This window comes from Corythoichthys intestinalis, chromosome 7 (genome assembly GCF_030265065.1).
Source record: "Corythoichthys intestinalis isolate RoL2023-P3 chromosome 7, ASM3026506v1, whole genome shotgun sequence".
Lineage (NCBI taxonomy): Eukaryota > Metazoa > Chordata > Actinopteri > Syngnathiformes > Syngnathidae > Corythoichthys > Corythoichthys intestinalis.
The window spans coordinates 25843034-25864543 of NC_080401.1; the positions used below are offsets into that span (position 1 = coordinate 25843034).

The window sequence follows — 21510 nt, forward strand, 5'->3', positions numbered from 1 at the left end:
TGTAAATATCCGGCGTTGTGCCGAAAAACAGCCACCCGCGTGAAATGTCACTCCTGACGGGAGCGCCCACACGTCAACGACACCGGCGCGCTGCAGATGGTCCACAGTCACTCCGGAGCACTGATGCGGCCGGTATACATTGAACAACAGGATATAATGGGAACGATTGGCTCCGGCGCTAGTTTTTGCCGGACTTGGAACGAAGATGCATTTTGCGCAGTTGGTAACGAGGAATCCGAACTTTTAACAGCACGTCTGCCGCCTCGCGTGCACGCGCGATAAATCGCAGCGGAAAAATTACCGCCTTCATTTTTATATATCGCGCGATAAATGGAATTATTGCATATTGCGACAGGCTTATATGTATGTATATGTTAATTTGTGGTAAATTGCTTGCTTTGTAAAATTTAAGAAGAACATATATACATATTAATGTCTTACGTCTATTACAATGCGATTCATCTTTAATTATCAATTAACACCATGCGCATGTTACAATTGAATCAGCGCTGTTGCCATTGGGACATATCCTCTGTCACTCGAGAATACCATCACAAAAAGCTCTATTTGCATTTGCAGGATGTGTGAAGACCCGCCTTTTAGTGTGTTCCGATTGGCTGATTTCAAGAGACCCGGCAATTGACGCTCCTCGATTGGCTGAGAGAGCTCTCTGTTTGGGTAGCTTGCCAGCGGACCGTCTGGACGGGGAGGGGAGGCTGCCGTCTGCCTTCCGCTTCTCGCCAGGATTGACACACAATGAGGAGCCAAGGCAGGGGAGACGCTCCGCAAACCCTGCTGTAAATAAAAACAACAATCACTGAGGCCAGTGAACCATGGAGAATCAGGTAGGGCAGCTTCCGTCTCCGCTTTTCAACTTTTCAAGGGGAAAATACCAGCGGCTGATAGAGCAGGAATGAATCCTCTGTTGTAGTCGCCTGAAGAGAGCGAGCAAGAGGGGGAGAGAGAGTGGGAGCGTTGGGAAGAAAAAAAAACGCTGCTCCTACTGCTATAGAACTCCTACTTGTTTGGTTCTGGAGCTATGCTAGCTGGCCACTCATACATCGGCATTTGCCGCTAACTAGCTTCACTCTGGCGCTCCATTCAGCCCCGCTGCGTAGCCCGAGCCACAAACCACCACACAAAGATACACACACCCGGTATTTAGCATGCGCTATTTCGGTTCGAAGTCTAATGGAATTATTAGTTACTCTGCACAGCGTTTGAGTGCTGGTTGGATCCGGCTAAGCTAAGCCAGTCCACAGAACCAGGGGAGGGAGGATCGGCCGCTGGCTAAAGGCTAAGGAGCCGCGCCAAGGCGCAGGCAAAGGGCTCGCTCGTCCTCCTCTGGTCGTGCGGCTCAGCCAGGGCGAGGGCCCGATACCTGTCACACTTGGCCAAGAAACCCAACGAGGACGCTACTGTTTTGTAATATCCAGCTCGTATTGGCTAACATTGGGTTAATGGTTAACGCGTGTGCAGTATTCTCAATATAATACCACTGAGTATGGGGGGAGTCTGGCAAAATCCCAATGTGGAAAAATTTGAACCCTGCGCCTGCTTTGATTGGCAGCTTTCATTGGGTCCTAGTGTCCAAAATATACACAATTAGGATAGGATGTTGGCTATCTGAGTGCTTTTGCTTGATTTACAGTAATTGGATGGTTAGTCATGCAACAATAGTACATTGCCATGTTACATGCATTGCATGTGTATTTAGAAAATGCTTCCTGTGACACATCACATGGTGTTGTTCCAATGAGTAATTTGATGTTCAGTTAAGTTCATGGTACATCGATAATGCTCTGGTGGCATCTGGCATTACTTTTGTTGACTGTATTCCTGATTAGTTTCCCTAGTGCTTGGTCTTCAGCAGGCCTTGACCCTTTGACCCTACATTGTCCATACTGACCTACTGCCTCCCCCACATTACCTCTTGTTTACGTATTTAAAGGTGACCTTCTGGAATGCTTTTTTTTTTAAACATTATTTTTTTATAACCTTTGATTGGATCAGATTTGCAAGACATAAAATACTTCATCAATCCTTTAAATATTTTCAAGCTATTTTAGTTGGTACATTTTGCTTGCATCTGCCATGAGTTGTATTCTCACTAACCCTTTATAGGGCGAGTGACTATTTTTGGTAATTAAAAAAAAAAAAAGTTAACCCCATAAAGACCTGGTTTTCATATATGTGTATATCACATTTTTGGTCATGTAGGCGACATTAATTATCATTTAGTATACAAGCGTGACGTACATGACCCAAAATGTGATGTCCACATATGTGTTCGCCAGGCCTCAGATACAATTATGCTATGTATTAGGGCTAAACAATAGTGGAAAAAACTTATGTTGCGACTGTTTGGGGATTTGCAATACATTGCGATATTGAAACTAAAAGAATTTTCACCAAGTGGCTGAATAGCTCTGTTTGGGAAGACTTGGTTGACTCACCATGACCGAATTATATTCATATAATACCGTTTAATCTCGGCTAAGAGTGTTCATCTGTGAATGATGAAGACTGTTGTATATAAAAGGTAGGGCTGCAACTAACGATTATTTTTATAATCGATTAATCGGATGAATGTCACTTTTTTCAACTACCTTCACAGTTTAACTTGAAGTTGTTTTAGGCATGTTGTAAGTCACAATGAAGGCAAAATCCAATTTCAAAGCACACTCTTGTATGACACGTTGCAGTTTGAATGGGAGTTTGTGTTGAGTCTCTAAGCTGTTACATGAATAGGGATGGGAAATGATACGATTTTTTCGATTCCGATTCCATTATTGATATTGCTTAACGATTCGACTCTTTATCAATTCTAATTTGGGGAAAAAGAAGAACAAACATTTTGATTGGCATCTAGTTTGTTTAATCAGAAGTCACAACCTTACAAACTCACAACGAGGTCAAAAGAGGCCCAAAGCATCGATGTTAACTATGGCAATATGTAACTGTGGCAAATAGACAAGAATGTGTAACATTTTACTGAAACATTTTTCTAATAGAAATAAAAAATCATCCCTTTTAAAAAGACATATGAGTTGGCAGCACTCAATAATAATAATAAAAAAGGATAACTACTGTCAAATACAACAGAATAGTGTGTAGTGGAAATGTGCAAAATTAACAAATTTTTTGCAGAAAAATAAGCATGTCTTTTTCAGGTAGGATACGTGATCTTTCTGCACTTATGGTGTCTCCAGCAGCGGGGAACACCCTCTCAGATAGGGTGGAGAAAGCCTGCACACACAGAAAGTCTTCAGCTAGTCCAGACAGCAGGGGCAGAGTATCTCTTTTGTTGTCCCAAATATTAAGTTTATAATTAGGTTGGTGTAATTACATAAGGACGGTTGGATCTCATTAATATAAGAGGAATTTTAGCACAATCCTCCGTTAACCTGGATTTGTTAACTTCATAGTTGGGGTACTCTATGGAAAGGCCTTTTGACACTGAGTAGAATAAAAGGGGTTTGGGACCAATGGGACCATCCTATCTCGAATTACAGGCGAAAATACGCTGATTGGCTGTAGTCGTCAGGTGCATTTCGGGCAATAATTTGGAACATCCACTTCCGTTAGTTGTAGCAACACAAAAATAGCACCATCGGTTGCGGAAGTATATACTTTTATGTGAAATCAGTAGTCAGATTGGCCGTACGACCCACCAAATTCAAATTATTAAAAAAATAAACCAAAAACAAAAAAGCATATTTTTCTTTTAGAGTATTCGACGAGGAATATGATAGACCCATTAATATACTTTTTTTTTTTTTTTTTAATCACCATTTTAAGTAGTCTCATGAATAATGACTTGGCCTGTGAAAATCAATGCATAATTACTCGGCGACTCACCAGATTATACTTGGTGATTGTCGCTCTTTCAATAATCACGTAGTCTCACTTGCTGAATCGAGCGTGCATAACATGCGTAAATTACGTAACATAATTAGTGCTGGTTGGAATCTATAAGAGAATCGATAGATAAACTGCCAAACGATTCCATGGAATTGAAACACACGGAATCGATTCTCTATAACTGGTTCTCGATTCCCATCCCTATATATGAATGCATTTATGTGTGTGGTTTCTTTTTTTAAAAAGAACTATCTAACAATAACTCAACTTAGGACACTGATTAGCATAATCGCTAATTAGCTTAGTGCTCCGTGATAAGTAGTAACATTTCATCAACAAAAAATACAAACAATGCAATTGGCTTCATTCATTCATTCACAGAGGCACACTTGACACAAAAGACAATCTTACTCTCGACATTTCGTAATATTATTGATTCAGCAACCCAACCTGAGTGTAGCAGTGAACTCTTTCTCTCTCGCTCTAATCTTTGGCATGCACGCGCACAGCCTCACATTACACACAACCAACCCAAAAGGGACTGCTCATACCTGCTGGCAAAAATCAATTATCAAATTCGTTGGCAACAAATGTATCATTCGATTTAATCGATTAGTTGTTGCAGCCTCATTAGAAAGCTAGTTTAGATTTTAAGATGTCTGAAGATTGGCAAAAATTTGAATTGTTGTTTTCCAAAGTAACAGCAGATTTTTGTCATGTGCTATTTTGACTTAACAAAAATATAATTAAGAAATCTAATAACATTCACAACAGAGAAGTTATATGTTTGTTATGATTTCAAGAATGTAGACATAACATGGAGGTCCTAAACGATTAATTGTTTATCAAAATAGTTGTCAATGAATTGGATCGATTAGTTGTCGATTAATCGATTAATTGTTGCACCTCTAAAATAAGGGATCCACGAGGCCATGTCTTTGTTTACATGTTCAAAAACAAAAAACAATCGCACCTATGTTCAAACTATGTTATGTTCAAACAAACGATATATTGTGTAGGCCTACTCTGTATTCATCTCCTATGCCGGTTATCCTCGCGAGGGCTGTGGGGCTTCCGGAGCCTATCCCAGCAAACTATGGGGAGTAGTTTGGGCACACGAATTTGTTGCCAGCCAATCGCCGTAGTGTTCAATCAGCCTAGCGTGGACACTTTTGGAAAATTGGAGTACTGGGAAAAAAAACACTCAGGCATGGGGAGAACATGCAAACTTCACACAGGAAGGCAACTACCCACTTTTATGAAGAAGATGCACACACAAGTTGTTGTCAATAGATGGGTTTTCCACCGGAAAGCTGTTTTTTTGTGGTGGTCCTTTTTTGTATCACTGCAGACAACTGATTGGCCTGACTATTGAGTAATATCCTTTAGGGCTGCAGCTATCGATTATTTTAGTAGTCGCTTAATCGATGAACTAGTTGGTTTGAATAATCGAGTAATCGGATAAGGAACATGAAAAATTAAAATACCTGAGCTGAGCCACAAACTGTATAAAAAAATAAATAAATGCGGATCTACAACAAAAGAACAATTGGCTAACTTACATAGCAAAAGTCCGCTAGCTTCAATGCTATGAAATGCTACCGTTTTGTTTTGTTTTGTTTTGTTTTTTTACAATAGCCCTAACAAATGGATTAGACACATATTCCCACAAAAAAACGGCTAAATATACCTATAAACTAAATTACGAATGCATTAAAAAACATGAGCTCAAACAAAAACTTAGCTTACGTTGGTCTGAACAGGGAGCAGTTGGATTCAGCCATGTGAAATGAGGCCGACCAGAGGGTAGTGTATCCACTCTAATCAATAAAACGAAATGCAAACACTTTCAAAACAAACCATTACAACGCCACTTTAATTAAACGAATACTCGAAGCAACAAAATTTAATTCAAATATTTTTTTCTATTCGAATACTCGAGTTAATCGATTAATTGTTGCAGCACCAATATCCTTGTAATGTTGTGTCTTTGTAATTTAAGAAACGCGCCAAGCTGCCATCACTGTTTTACTGGATATCTCATTTAGCATGCAAAGATAAACCACAGTATTGTCAATTTAGAGATGCCATAATTCCTCCTTCCGCCTGCTTGCTGACAAGATGCTCTAGAGAGAGCTGGATGGGCTAACATTTCACTTAAAGGATGCCAGATTTTTCATTTCATGTTGAGGATGATAGCACCACAGTTTTCTGTCTTTGACAGTCAACTACTCTGAGGGGCACTCTGTACAGTGGAAAACAAAATCATGGGGCGAGCGCGTAAAGCTCAGTGGAATCAGCAGGATGATCTACAGAAAGCTGGCAAAGAACATGGGCACCAATGTGAAGGAAGATTGCAGTAGAGATGTTGATATTTCTTTTCGGTTGTACTTAAGGGTCATTATCTAAAATACTCCTAAATCAGCAAAATCTTGAGTTGAGTCTGTCTTTAAATTATGAAAAAGTTTTAAATCACATGTTGAAAGTAGATAGAAGGAAAATTATGGAATAACGGGAGCAATTTTAACAACTTTAGTGGTTGATTCACAACATTAAATTAATTGAAGGTAGTTTAAAGCTGCTGATACAGAATGGGCACTTGAGTATTTTATTTACTATTTTGAACTGTTCACTTGATACTGAAATAGTAGTTTGGCTTAGCCTGAGAGAAGTTTTGTACAGTTTTGCAACTTATGTATGAAACATTAAAATCAATAAATGATTTATAATCAAATCGTAGCCTCTGAGTCGTAATTGTAATCGAATCGTTTGGTGCCCCAAGATTCCCACCTCTTACTATAACGTGTGTTTGTTACATTGTTTAATATTAAAGATAACGTCACATTGTGTGTCACACAAGTGACTAAATAATTACTGTTGCTTTAACTCATTTGCTCCCAAAAACGTATAAATATGTTCTATTTTTAATTGTTTTAGTGTCACAAAAACGTATCTATAGGTCTTTTACATTTTTTTTACACAAGAGACATCTCTAGGTTCTGATGCAACTTGGCTCCAAAGCACAATGGTCAAAATTCATTTTAAAGCAATAGAACTGGCCACTGGAGGGCAGTAGCGCATTTGGTAAGAAGTCATATGTCAGGAAACGGAAGTCGGAAGAAGCAAGAAGCGTGAGAAACGTGGGGAGAACGACCCAGCCGGAGAGGGGCACGGCCAAACCAGTTTCCCCCCCAGGAACACAACATGCCTCCACTCAAGCTCCCTGGGTGAACTCTGCCCTGAGGCAGCGGTCTCACACAGGTCCCCCCCAGAATCCACCCACACAGGACGCCAGGCACGACCCAATTTAACGGACCGAACGGTCGGGCCGCACGGCCGAGGCGCCGGTGGAAGATGACGGAATGGACGACCGGGAGGACGTCTGGGACGCCAGGCAATGAAAGACCAAGCGCGACGACCTGGAGGACGTCCAAGACACCAGGCGGCGGACGACCGGTGCAGAACAATCGGGAGGACATCCGGGATGCCAGGCGTTGGACGACCGAGCAGAACGGTCGGGATCACCAGTGTAGCGGATTATGTTGTTGAGTCTGTGTTGCTCTTTGAGTAGAGTTCGCTTTGCCATGTTCGGCTGCTCGTGACTCTCTAGTGTCTCGTGACTCAGCTGGAAACGCGCACAACAGCGTCATCTCTCAGTTCAATAGTTATGTGGAAATAAATTGCTACTTTGCTATCAAAAGCTCTATTTGTCTTGTTGTTCATGTTATTTTTTAGAAGGAAAACATTATTCAGATGTTTGGGATGTCACAAAAGTGTGTTAAAGTCAAAGTTACGTTTGAAATGTATGCTTTTACAAAAAGCTCAATTTCTCAGTTTTTTCATCAGAAATCGCAAAATTGCTCCAACTAAGCTATTTTCTAATGCTGATTTCTAAAGAATGGAAAAAGATATGAACTGACTTTTTTCCTGCTGAGAGAAGAGAGTCTAGTCTTTCTTTTGGTGGGTTCCATGTTTATATAGCAGTAGAACAGAATTTTCTGTGGGCCTTGCAAAATCAGTTAAAATCCAGTAACACGGCCGGGAGTGAAGGGGGTTGCTCCGGTGAAAATGGCTGGGAGTGAATGAGTTAATATTTCAAGTGGGATTTAATGTAAGTTACCGTACATGGGCTAATAGGTGGTGGACTCTTCAGCCAAATAATTGAACAGTAACGTCAACAGAATAAAACTTCACCAAATTTCACCACATGAGGTAACTGTCATTCATTCATTCCTTTTCCGTAAACCTTATTCTCATAAGGGTCGCAGGGGTGCTGAAGCCTATCCTAGCTAACTATGTACAATAGGCAGCGTACACCCTAAACCGGTTTCCTGCAGGTGCTAAAGGTCAATATAAATTAAACATTTCAACAATTAAAGTAATATATTACAATTTTAACTCTTGTTTTAAGAAAAAAAAAATGATTAAAACCATTTTTATTGTTCTCGGATTTATTGGTGTCACGTCATAATTCGATACTTATCAAGCATTCTTAAAGTTGTGATGGCTATTGACATAACAGTTTGAGCTCTATTAGTTAATTACCGGAAGAGTAGAGCAGGATACACTACGGTCCGTGAGTGCTCGGTAGGAAATTGTTACCGCGCTGTAATAACAGGAATGAAATAGGACTAATGCAAAGCTTATTTTGAAATAATCAGTCACACGATAACAAAGAAATCGAAGTGCTAGGTTTCTTCCTCATGTGTACTTTTTTAAAATTTAATGGTGTCTTCCATATTTCCACATAACTACTTAACTGTGAGCTCCAACAAGCTGCAAGTAGCAAACGTCTGGGCTCTGTTGTAAACGTGTACTTATATGTTGACCTCTGTTAAATCTTTACACATCCAGATGTAAAGCTCCTTTTTCAGCCAACCTGGATCATACAGGATCACTGGCCGTCCCCACTCGATTGGGAGTACAACTTTGTTTGGAAATGCTGATGAGCAATCAGCTGTTTTTCTTGTCATGAGACTTGTGCGGATGTGTCTGTATGCGAGCACTGTGGTTGGGATGACAAGATGATTGTTCATGTTATTACTAAAACTCTGTCTTTTTTCCCCATGGGTGATACTGAATTGTGCTCTGTACTTTGCTCTTTGAAGGGGCGGCATAAACTTTGAACACTATGCATTTGTTTTTCCTTCCCACATAAAAGCAATTTGTTACGATTATTTTTTCCCCATTTTATTTTGAACTATTGTTGCCCTTATTGTTTTTTTTCCTATTATATCCAATGACCCTGTCCTATTTCAGATTTTTCAGCTCAGTGAAGCTGGTCTCAGTGGTTACTGGGACTCTGGTAGGGTGTGGTGGAGGCTGGGTTTTAAGGGCATTAGTGCCACAGAATGGCCAGGCAGAGTGCCAGGTGTGTGCGGACATACTGTATGTGTGTTTGTGTGTGAGAGATTGCGAGTAATTGCATGTGTGTTGCAATGTGATCACTGGATGAAGTGCTCAATGATCATTTCGACCTTCTTTGCTCTCTGCAACCATACTCACACACTGCGTCCAAGCTCACGAGACACTCACTGCCAAAGCCAAATCCTTATATGATTAACTCCTTCCTGGGACATACATAAATACAGTACAGTGCCTCTCTGTTGCTCGTTGTGTCAACTACATCCTTATCCCCTTCTGCACTCAATAACGTAGCTTACTCACTACTTACTCCACTATGTACTGAACACCTTACCTCAAACACGCTGCCGTCACACAGGCATGCTGTCATTGTTCTTGGCTGAGAAAAACATCCCAGCAATGTGCTTTCTCCCCAGGACAAATCTATGGAGATCTACTGGCTGTGCAGCCAATCCGCTCCCATCCACTCCATTCCATTCCACTGGGAGACACCTCTTTGTGTCTAACCAGGTTCCGTTTAAACGCTCCTTCCAGTACTCAAGGCACATTTGGCATAATTTATTTTCTTTAAATTCAAAATCAACTTATTCCAGAATGCTTTGCGAAAATGTTAATCCAAATCTGTAAAATTGACAACAAAACATTTACTGACTTAACAGCCCAATCCTTTAAGAGGCATTTTAACATCCCGAAAAGTCATACAATCATAGAAAAAAATGACCAAGCTGCGTTAAAAATTTGAACATTAATGTAGGGCTGGGCAATTTTAAGATCCAAGATTTAAAAAAAAAAATTGGATCGATGTTGGTGATCAGCCGATTAGTCGACTATATGAACTGTAAATTGTAGAGCTAAATACACTTAATAAAGAAATCTACTCATATAAAAACTACTATTAAAAAAAGTCCAATAACAACAACATAAAAATCACGTTTTTAAAAAGAATTGTGAAAAGACTGGCGATTGGACAATATGAAAAAAGATTGTTTCTTCCATCCTCTTTTTTTGCCAGCTTGCCCAACCCTGCATTAATGTAATTATATATTCAGCCTTCACTTTGATGATAAGTGATGGATGCAGTAGTGAATGTTCAATTAACGACAATTCTTTGTCATTGGGCGCCACACGACTTTACATGAAAATAGGCATGTGCCGGTATGAGATTTTGACGGTATGATTACGTTAAGCAAACACACAGCAGTTTCACGGTATCACAGTGTTGCAATTATAGCTCTAAAATGTGTTATTTTGAGATGTACGGTTTAAAAAAAAATTCCATTGAACTGAATTTTTTAATATTTCACAACATATTTGCAAATTGGAAAATTAACATGAATATGTTAATATAATTAAATAAAATAAGAAAATAAATAAATAACAGAAATATTTTAAATGAAATTGAAATAAATAGACTTATAAAAAGACTTATAAATAGACTTGCTGAACAATAGAACAAAAATAATTATTTTCCATAAAAAAATGAAAACACGTCTAAATAAAATTTAAAATATATGTATATCAGGCACTTCACTGACTTTAAAGCTCCATCTCAACATTTCTGGAGTCTTACTAACTTTCTACATATTTCTCTCTCAGGCCAAGTTATGATGCAGGAATGTGAGTAAGTTCACCTTTTCTGGGTTAATATACCACTACTACTATTAATATTAATTAGTTGAATATTAATCGCGAGCGAGAGTTAAGAGACGGAGCATGTGTGTATGACTCGTGTATCATTATTTACACATTATACACCACCACACCCTCTCTCAAGAAAGCCAAAAGAAATAAATAAAAACAAAGCCGCCAGAGAGGAAAAAACACCACAAGCTGTATTATGAAAATGTTATTTTGAACAGATGTTTTCAAAGATAGAAGACTTTACAAAAGTTCGCTTATAGTGAGGTTAGTGAGGTAACAAGTTAGCCGTCTTGGCATGCTAACTAGCCAGGTTAATAGCTTCGTTAACAAGCTTACGTTACAGTACTTGTTTTATCGTCGCTAGACACACGAAACACGCTGGAGTGAACTCTTATAGCTGGTGGGAAATGTTCATGATAGTTTTTACTTACCTTCAATTTTGTGTAACGTGAAGGATGATGGTCACGTTAATGTGAAATTATGATGGAGGTGTAGCCTGCACGTTGGCTGTCCTCTAAGCCGTGGCCGTCTGTTTCTTTTCGGTAGCAGAAATACTAACATACTAGACGAGACTTTTTTGAGGGGTTTTTGGAAAAGTTCAGGTGAAGTTTCAACAGCAACAGCAGTGTCACTGACAGAGCAACAACCGGAGGGGAAGGGGTAAGGGCTGCTGCTCTAAGCCATGCCTCGCTGCATTTTGGGGACATAAAAAATAGCTAACACCGTACTACGGTATGGCAGAAAATGGTGGTGGTTTTGAAACCATGACGTTTTCATACCATAGTAAACATTGAAACCAGTAACCAACACATGCCTACATGAAAATTAAACACATTTAATTTATTTGCTTAAGTTTCAGTATTCTTTTATTGCATTGACTGTTGACCTTCCATATTGTGCTGACCCACCTGGGCAGCATGCTTGTATATGGTGTGTGTGATATGTATTAGATATCTGACTTTAATGTTCTACCTCTCTCAATGAAGTTAAAGACATTTCTGCATAAACTGGCCATAAAATGTGTATTGATCTTCATCTGCAGCTCAATAATAGACAAAGACAGTCTGCTTAAACTAATACCACTAAAATAATTCACTGTGCAGGGTGAGCACCTAGTCTAATTACTTCTCTAAGAGCTACTCACCCTCATGAGTCAGCCAACTTAGAGTCCAATCAATGTGACAAGATTGGAGGTGTGTGGTAAAGCTAGGACAGGAAACGTTTAGTTGAGTTTATTGCTGGAAAGGGGACTCCAATGTAGTTGAAATTGACATGCTTTTGTCCCCCTACGCTGTGACATACATGATGTTGTCACATTTTATTTCTTGCATCGGTATAGAATTTTTTCAGTCATAATGTATAGATGAAACTTTGCATGCCCTTAATCATAGATTTAATTCGTGTCCAAATTAAATAACACATTTTTGGATTTTGAAGTGTTGAAAAAATATAAGACATTTCATGTTCATGGTTAGCCAAAGCTAAGGCAAATTATTATGACCAGAGAATATTGCAATAAACGAATTTGATAGGAATGTCTTGCTATTATGAATAGGATAACTTATATTTGCTCACAGTAAAAATACAAAGTCATTGTTTAATTTCGCACACAGTTTCACATTTTACTTACTAATGTGATAAATGCGTTATCGATTTATTCTTACACCTCTGTTGGAGAACTGGTGATAGTTTTATGCATCCTCATGAAATGAAATAAATTGCATTATTCATTAGAAAGCAATAAGGAATTTAAATGTACAAAGAACACGGTTGAATAAACTTGACATTTATTTGACCTTGCAGTGGTCATTATAGCATGTAAAACTTATAAAGAATGGATGGCATGTTTTTATTGAATGTGTTCTTGTGTCCTCGGGGTCTGCTTCTTCTCTTTTCTGACCTTGCACTTCCTGGTCATTTTCTACTAAATCGAAAGGACCTCACATTGACAGCTACTTTGTTCTCATCTTTCCAGTGCACAGTGCAGGTGAAACTGGAGTTGGGCCACAGAGCTCAGCTGAGGAAGAAAGTAACATCAGAGGGCTTCACTCACGACTGGATGGTTTTTGTCCGAGGGCCAGAGAATGGCGACATCCAGCACTTTGTAGATAAAGTTGTCTTCCGACTACATGAGAGCTTCCCCAAACCCAAGAGAGGTATGGCAGCCGCATCATTCACACATTCCCTCCATGACAAGACAAATTTCACAGTCTCATACGTACATACTGCATATGCTGAAGTATTTTTCTTAAGAGATGCACTTAAAATACTTTATCCATCCATCCGCTATCCGAGGTTGGGTCATGGGGGGCAACGGCTTCAGCAGGGAAACTCAAGCTCCCCCCTCCCCAGCCAGTTTGTTCAGATTTTCCAGGGGGATCCCAAGCTGTTCCCAGGCCAGCCGGGAAACAATATGTCCTGGATTGACCCAGAGGCCTTTTCAAAGGGGGCCTTCCCGAAACACTTCACCAGGGAGGCGTCCAGGAGGCATCCTCTCATTACGGAGGAGTAGCGTCTCTACTCCGAGCCCCTCTCGGAAGATCGAGATCGCCCTATCTGTAAGGGAGAGCCTGGACACCCTGCGGGCAGAACTCATTTTGGCTGCTTGTATCTGGGATGTTGTTCTTTCAGCCACAACCATCACCATAGGTGAGGGTTAGAATGTAGATCGATCGCTAGAGTTGGGCATCGGACATCAAGCATCGATGGGACCCAAGCTAACACTCCGGTTCTCCCGGAACCGTTCGAATTTTAAAATTTCGATTCCATATTTCGATGCCCTGACTGACGGGCGGAAAAAATGCTGCCGAAAACTTGCCTGGTACACCAGACTCACCGCTGATCCAGCTATTGAGTCTGGCCACCATTCACGCGGATACAATTTCCAGGGCGGAGCAAGCCACAGCAAACAGACAGCGGAGTGGACCAATCAGCGACGGGTAGACGTGACGTTAGTAAAATGACGAGGGAAGGATGAGGGACTTGTGCGCGGAAGTAAACATACGAAGAGAGCGGAGTTTATTCAACATGGCTAGCGTGAGACAGACTGTTGTCAATGACTCATGTCGATGTGTTTTTGGTAATTTAAAACTGATTTTACCGTGGATTGGAACATATTCTCGGCTCTCCCGTTCACCATCTGTGTTGTTGTGGAGACGACTTTCGACGCGCAAGAGTGACGTTGCTCGTTAAGAACAGGTCACACAAATAAACAAATCTGATTTGTCGATTGATTTTGTACCTGCTCGAGAGGCCGTTAATGGGCTGGTTCCCAGACTATACGCTCAGTGTTTGAAAAATACAGGGAGAATAGTCTGGCAGAGCCAGGCAAGCCGAAAACCATGAAGAAGAAGCCACAAGAAGCGTGTGTTTGTGCATCGCAACTTGATTACAACCATGGACACGGTGAGGCGGCGCTCAAAAGTTAGGCGTAACTTTACAAAAAAAAAAACAGCTCAGTGCAACATTTGCAACACAACTATATCATGCAAAGGTGGCTGCACGACCAATTATGCACGACCGGCTCCATGGAATATAGCCTACGTGCCAAGTGCAAAGCTAGCTGAGTGCTACGGTGTTGACACGCTGCGGCAAACGGAACCAGGTAAGTAAAAGAATACATTATGTCTGTCTTCTGATGTCCCAGCGACCCGACCCCGGATTAAGCAGTAGATGATGGATGGATGGAATACTATGAGAATAAATCGTTATCGTTAAAGTTTTGAACAGAATCGGTGACAAAGGGCAACCTTGACAGAGTCCAACCCTCAATGGGAATGAATGTGGACCAAACCCTGACACCAGCCATATCAATGGTCCTATACCCTATACTCCTGGAGCACCCCCCTACAGGACTCCCTAAGGAACACAGTCGAACACCTTCTCGAAATCCACAAAACACTGATAGACTGGTTTGGTGAAGTCCCTTGCCCCCTCAAGTACCCTGCTGATACTGTAGAGCTGGCCCATCATTCTACGGCCAGGACGAAAACCACACTGCTCCTCCTGAATCTGAGATTCAACCTCCCGATGGACCCTCCACTCCAGTACCCCTGATTAGACCTTACCAGGGGGGCTAAATAGCGTGATCCACCTAGAGTGGGAACACACACTCCGGTCTTTCTTTTTAAAAAGGGGGACCACCACCCAGGTCTGCCAATCTAAAATCATAGCATGTCTAACTGATATCAGCAACAGAGTAAACAATTCAAAAGCATGCAGTGCAAAGCCTGAGACAAGTTTATTTCATGGCAGCGCAAAGCGAAGATCGAACATCTAATAAGAAGTACACTGTGGCTGATTCCATTTATCACAGAGTGGGAGAGTATCTCATTAAGCTATTTGGATAACCTTTTCATTGCCTCCTACATTAGTGGGAAGACCCCCCCCCCCTCCCTTTTGCTTATTTTTCAGTCAAACTAATCTAATGTCTAATTCATTTGACTATCACTGCCAATAGCACTGAACCATGATCATTCACTGCCAGTCCTCCAATTTCAATTGGATTGGACATATTTTGCCAGTAGTGGCAGCCAATTAGTTAATAACACGTGAGAGTGACAAAAATGTAAACCTTGAATGAGAAATAAGCAAGTTACGCCTTAATTTCAATGTCCATGTCTTCCCTTGGATGGGAACGATGCCTCTTCTTATGTGACAACTGCATAGATGCATCAGTAACCATGTGCAACAGCGCACTAGCGCATCTACTATTCATTATCAAAAGAAACTATGCAAGTGTTTGACTTGAACAACGCTAATCCCATTCTTTCAAACATGCCTCCCAGACAGGTTTGGACCTGCCTGTTGGGCGTGTAAAAAGCAAAATAATAATGACACTGTATGCATTTGGAAGGTGGGAAAGTTTACCCATGTGTCAGTATTGTTTTTCTCCATCAGATAAGTAAAAAAAAAAAAAAAAAAAAAAAAAAACTTTCCGGACAATAGACACTTAGATTAGTTTGCACTTTCACTACCAGTACCATATTTGTCAGAGTATAAGTTTTTTTTTTCAGGTGCAACTTTTTTAATTCACACTGACAGCCGCGATGAAGACTTACGGTAAATGGATTTTGTAGCGATTTGGAATGAGATCGAGAGATTGGTAAACAGATTTTTATATTGTGTAGAGCTCGATTTTACCGGTATATCATTGTACAGTAGTACCTCGACAAAAGTAATGAATTCGTTTCAGAGTTGCTTTTGTATATTTTTGCATACCTTGAGCCGCGTTTTACATGTAAATCCCCTAATTCTTTCCAAGCACTACCTGAATGATACATTAAATGTCACATGACTGACACGACAAAACACTGCTAAATGCGTGCTAACTACACAAACAATAAGAAAATATAACGCATTGTGAATTCATGACGGAAACTATGGCGAATTTTCATCTCAGTCTCCTGTCATCAGACGACAACTGGGATCCATCTTGTTATGTTTTAGTCTCCCAAGACCAGTTTTCAGCACGTCATCGTCATGAAAAAATTGTTCGTTTACAAAATATTTTCGTTATTGTCATCGTTGACCAAAACAACACTGGTTTGCAGTAACATGTAATAAATACAATTAATTTAAACACTGTTTTATGTTTTCCATTCATCTGTAAACAAAAAAAAAAGACAAGTATTGCCCAATATATTATAACACCTACAGTATTGCGATACGCATTTGCCTTACTGTATCACATTGCAATACATATATACTAAGGATGCAACAATACTCTGTTTTATATTGAACCGTTCAATACGCCCTCTTCGAATCAATACGCAAAAACATTTGATCCAAAGGGAAAGCTCCCAAAATGTATTTTCCGAATTTATTTTTGTCATGTTTCTCTAAAATGTCCGGCGCCGCTTTGCCTTGAAAAAACAAACGCTTCCACTAGCAACCCCCCTCTTCCACTCCTCCACAAAACTGCATGAAAGGTTGGAGCTGTGGCGCACGAGGATCAATGCTCGTGAAGAAAGACAGTTACTTAAGTAGGCGGCTTGCCGGCTTTAAAATCGTACAGATCCATTGTTTGGCAGAATTTTGGGTGAGCTGATATGCTATCCCCACTCGTACTTATTGTGTAAAGATTGTCTTTCCGGATACGAACAACAAAGACATGTCATGATATGTCATTGCAGACTTAGCTGCAACAAATAACCTCAGTTTGACAACAGACAGGTTAACACTGTGGGTCACAGAGCGCTAACTCACGGTTACATGATGAACAGTGAGTGGCAAATTAAGAGCGCCGTACTTCAAACTTGTCCTGTTTATGAAAGTCGATTGTCAAATGCTGGTGTTGTGCAGTAATGAGCAGACGTGACTTCTGTGGCGTTTGTTAACTTTTTTTCATGCCCGACAACACTTGCGCGCACACACTAGATATCATCAAATAGCAACCTAGATGTGCTACGTTAGATCCCATGCCATTGGCTGCGCGAGCCCAAAGTGGTCATAGGGCGCGTAGTCCATATACTACATGGATGAATAAAAAACCACCATGACTGAATGGAAGTTAAGCAGGCCAAATCAATCTATACCAGTGACTATAGATAATGCTGCAAATATTGTTAATTCAGTACGTAACAGATGGGCTCGGACCACAAATAGGATGTTTTTCCTCATTTGGTGAACATACCTGCTAAGCGAGTAATGACAAACAGTGTGCCCCGCCTCACTTTACAAATAGTGAAGATTGTTCTCAGCACTTTTATACAAAATTTCTTCACATCAGTAGAGTAGAAATAAGATTGCATGTTTATATGATGGCATTGTTATTTTTGCTTGTTAGCAAAATAAAAATTTTTAAAAACTTGTATTTTTTGTTTCAGGGCATTAAATGTATTGAATTGAATCGAAAATCGTGTCCCTCGTATCAAAAATCGTACCAAACCGTGACTTAACTGTATCGTTGCATCTCTAATATGTACTGTATATACATACAGTCGTATTCTGCAACACTAGTCACCACCGCGCTTCGCTGAATTTTTTTTTAGGGGGGTGCGGCGATGAGTAGTGTTGCATCAAACATACTTTTAGAGTTGTTTGTAGCAAAGATGTTTAATCCTGCTTTCACCCTTATGACATGGTTCAATATATCAATCAATGTTAGCACAAAACCTTTAGGCTTCTCCTAAAAGGTTGATTTAAAAAAAAAAAAATGACCGGAAATGCCTATTGGAACATCTGAAATTCATTTGGAGTTCATCAGAAACACTTTAAATGGAGGCAGGTGTGTACTGAGCAAAATTTGTTTGACTCGGACTGATTCGTTCTGATCCCATTTCCCATTTATTTGTACCCCCACCCCCAATCCTTAACAATGTGTATTTGTTTTTTCAATTGAGTTCTAAAGGTTTAAGGGCAACTAGCATCAATATATAAGTTAATCTGAGTGGAGTTTAGAATGATAAAGCTGAGTAAATCTTTCACCAGCAACTTGCTGTTTTAAGTTGCTTCACATAACCATAATGGACTCAAATTTGTATCTGAAAAATGTGATTCAGTGTGTCTTTGTGTCTCCAGTGTGCAAGGAGCCTCCATACAAAGTGGAGGAGTCGGGATACGCAGGCTTCCTGATGCTGATTGAAGTTTACTTCAAGAACAAGGTGAGATCACAAAATGCCTAAATAAGCTAGATATCAGACAGATGTACCTAAGAATAGGTTTTTGTTTTTCTAAAGTTCTAAATTAATTTTGAGATGTGTTTTATATTAAGAGTATTATATCTTTATGTCAGTAGGACCGATACCCTTGCTTATTTTTATTTTATTTATTTATTTTTTTTAAATATTGATGTTACAAATTACTGAAATATTCTATGGGTTTTTTTCAGGAAGAGCCAAAAAAGGTGTGTTTCAACTACGACTTGTTTCTGAATTTGGAGGGCAACCCTCCTGTTAACCATCTGCGCTGCGAGAAGCTCACCTTCAACAACCCCACCAAAGATTTCAGGAAAAAGCTGATCAAAGCTGGAGGGGTAAGGCCAATATTCTGTCTACTGTTCAACTGTAGTGTTGGAAATGGTGAAAAAAACTCAGTTCTAACTATAACTTTTATCCCTGTTGATGTAGGTAATGGTGGTTCCAGAGGTGGCTGAAGCAGTGTCGAGGCCCAGTCCAGACTATCCAATCCTCCCCACCATCCCCCTCTCAGCCTTCTCAGATCCCAAGAAAACCAAGACCTCTCATGTGTCAAAGGTTGGTTATGCTGCCAAGACACTACTTGTAAATTTACAAGCGCCAGGCTCAACTTCTGTTTTTTCCTTCTTTATGTGTACAAATCAAGCCTTAGTAGTTTATGGGGGGTAAAATTATCAGGTACTTTGATATCGCCTCCTTACATTCATTTATCCTGGTGTCTTTTTCTATTTACCGTTGTGAGAGTAAAACTGAGTTGTATGGCTTTGCCTTTAGCCGTCACATCAGCCCACCAAGCTGGCTGACTAAAGACGATAATTGTTACCAACTGTTTTTAGCATTAGCATGCCTGGTTAATTTGTCAGCCATTTTATCTTCAAGGAGAAATTTTGAACATCCCCTGCATCATTCAGTCTTCCTGCAGTTAAATCCATCACAGATAATAAATGTCGTTTAATCTGCACATGTCCTTTTCTCTTGATCCAACTGCGGTAAGACTTCAAAGTCCTTCTATATATATGAGAATGCTTGATTCAAAATATGCCAAATTACACTTTTAAATTGGAGGGTGGTTTTTTTCCTTTCTTTAATTAATTTTATAATGTGTTTTCTCTGTTTATCTGATAAGTTCTCCTGATAAGTTTATCTTTTCAGACTCAATAATGTTATTTCCCCTCTCTCTGATTGTCCAAACATTAGATTTCTGATTAGTTTCAATATTTGCTTTGACTTTAGTGGACATTGTGGAGATAAATGATGTCTCCCTCCAGTGAATATATAAAGTCTATGCACTGATATTGAAATGGTAGGTTTTAAGAACCACCTCATTCGGTATTTTCATTTCTCATGTTGTGAAAACTGTAGATTTGTTGTGAAAGAGACTAACAAAATATACCGGGCATATAACACTGCTACACCTGCTGTTCAAAAGCCAGATTTTTGGGTTATAATTCATGAGACTTGTATAAATCTTATAAAAAAATATTCTAGTGCTGCAACGATTAATCGATTAATTCGAGTAGTTCGATTAGAAAAAAGATTCAAATTAAATTTTGCTGCTTTGAGTAGTCGTATAATTAAAGTGGCATTGTCATGGTTTGTTTTGAAAGTGTTTGCATTTACTTTTATTGATTTGGGTGGATACAATGCCCTCTCGTGGCAACAGTGAATATGACATAACTCATTTCACATGGCTGAATCCAGCTGCTCCAAGCTAAAACCAACATAAGCTAAGTTTTTGTTTGAGCTAATGTTTTTTAATGCATTCTAGGGCTGCAGCTATCGATTATTTTATTAGTCAATTAATCGATGAACCATTAGTTCGAATAATCGAGTAATCGGATAAGGATCATCAAAAATTAAATTATCTGAGCTGAGCCTCAAACCGTATAAAAAATAAATAAGGGAGGATCTATGTACAACAAAAGAACAATTGGCTAACTTAGATAGCAAAAAGTCCGCTAGTTCAAATGCTATAAAATGCTAACTTTTTAACAATGCTCTTAACAAATGGTTCAGACACATATTCCCACAAAAATAGACTAAATATACCTATAAACTAAATTACAAATGCATTAAAAAAAACATTAGCTCAAACAAAAACGTAGCTTATGTTGGTCTTCACAGGGAGCACCTGGATTCAGCCATGTGAAATGAGGCAGACTAGAAGGCAGTGTATCCACACAAATCAATAAAACTAAATGCAAACACTTTCAAAATAAACCATGACAACCCCACTTTAACTAAATGAAAACTAAACAAAATGTAATTTGAATCTTTTTTTGTAATCGAATACTCGAGTTAATTGATTAATCGTTGCAGCACTAATGCATTCGTCATTTAGTTTATAGGTATATTTAGTCGTTTTTTGTGGGAGAATGTTTTTTTTTGTTAAGAGCATTGTTTAAAAAAAAAAAAAACACGTTAGCATTTTATAGCATTTAGGCTAGCGGACTTTTCCTATGTAGTTAGCCAGTTGTTCTTTTGTTGTACTTATATCCTCATTTATTTATGTATTTTTTTCCGTTTTTATGTTCCTTATCAGATTACTCGATTACTCGAACTAACTAGTCCATCGTTTAATCGACTACCAAAATAATCGATAGCTGCAGCCCTAAAATATTCCACTATTATTGTGATCTTAACTTTTAAAATAATATTTTATTCAAACAAAGAGAATTACAAATAAATGACTGAGATTAGAGTCGACGATTCTGCTGAGTGGAAATTATTTGCCACATTAAGATGTGCATCACTGAACAACTACACAAAAATACAGAGTGCACTAATATAAGGCAAATGGGTTTCAACAAAGTTGGAGTTAGTTGGTGCGCATATTTATGTGAACAAGCTATATTTCGGTTTGTTTGTTTTTTGTCTTTCCACCTAAAGTTCTATTAAATTGAATAGGTTGTGTCACATTAAACTTCTCCTCATTTGAAAAACTTTGCATTCAAACAGTTGTGTGTTTACTTTTTATATCCACTTGGTTCAATTTATTCAGAAA

The 21510-nt window shown here is 39.3% G+C and overlaps 1 protein-coding gene across 2 annotated transcripts in view; it reads left to right on the forward strand.

Moving 5' to 3' along the window:
• The first annotated feature begins 705 nt into the window (after positions 1-705).
• The window catches only part of mllt1a (MLLT1 super elongation complex subunit a), a 39281-nt gene continuing 18476 nt past the window's right edge, over positions 706-21510 (forward strand). For both annotated transcript variants that reach the window (XM_057841097.1, XM_057841098.1), the window contains exons 1-5: positions 706-845; positions 12845-13025; positions 18391-18473; positions 18701-18844; positions 18939-19064. In XM_057841097.1, coding sequence (XP_057697080.1) covers positions 834-845; positions 12845-13025; positions 18391-18473; positions 18701-18844; positions 18939-19064 — 546 coding nt within the window. In that variant the 5' untranslated portion in view covers positions 706-833. The remainder of the gene's footprint in view (positions 846-12844; positions 13026-18390; positions 18474-18700; positions 18845-18938; positions 19065-21510) is intronic.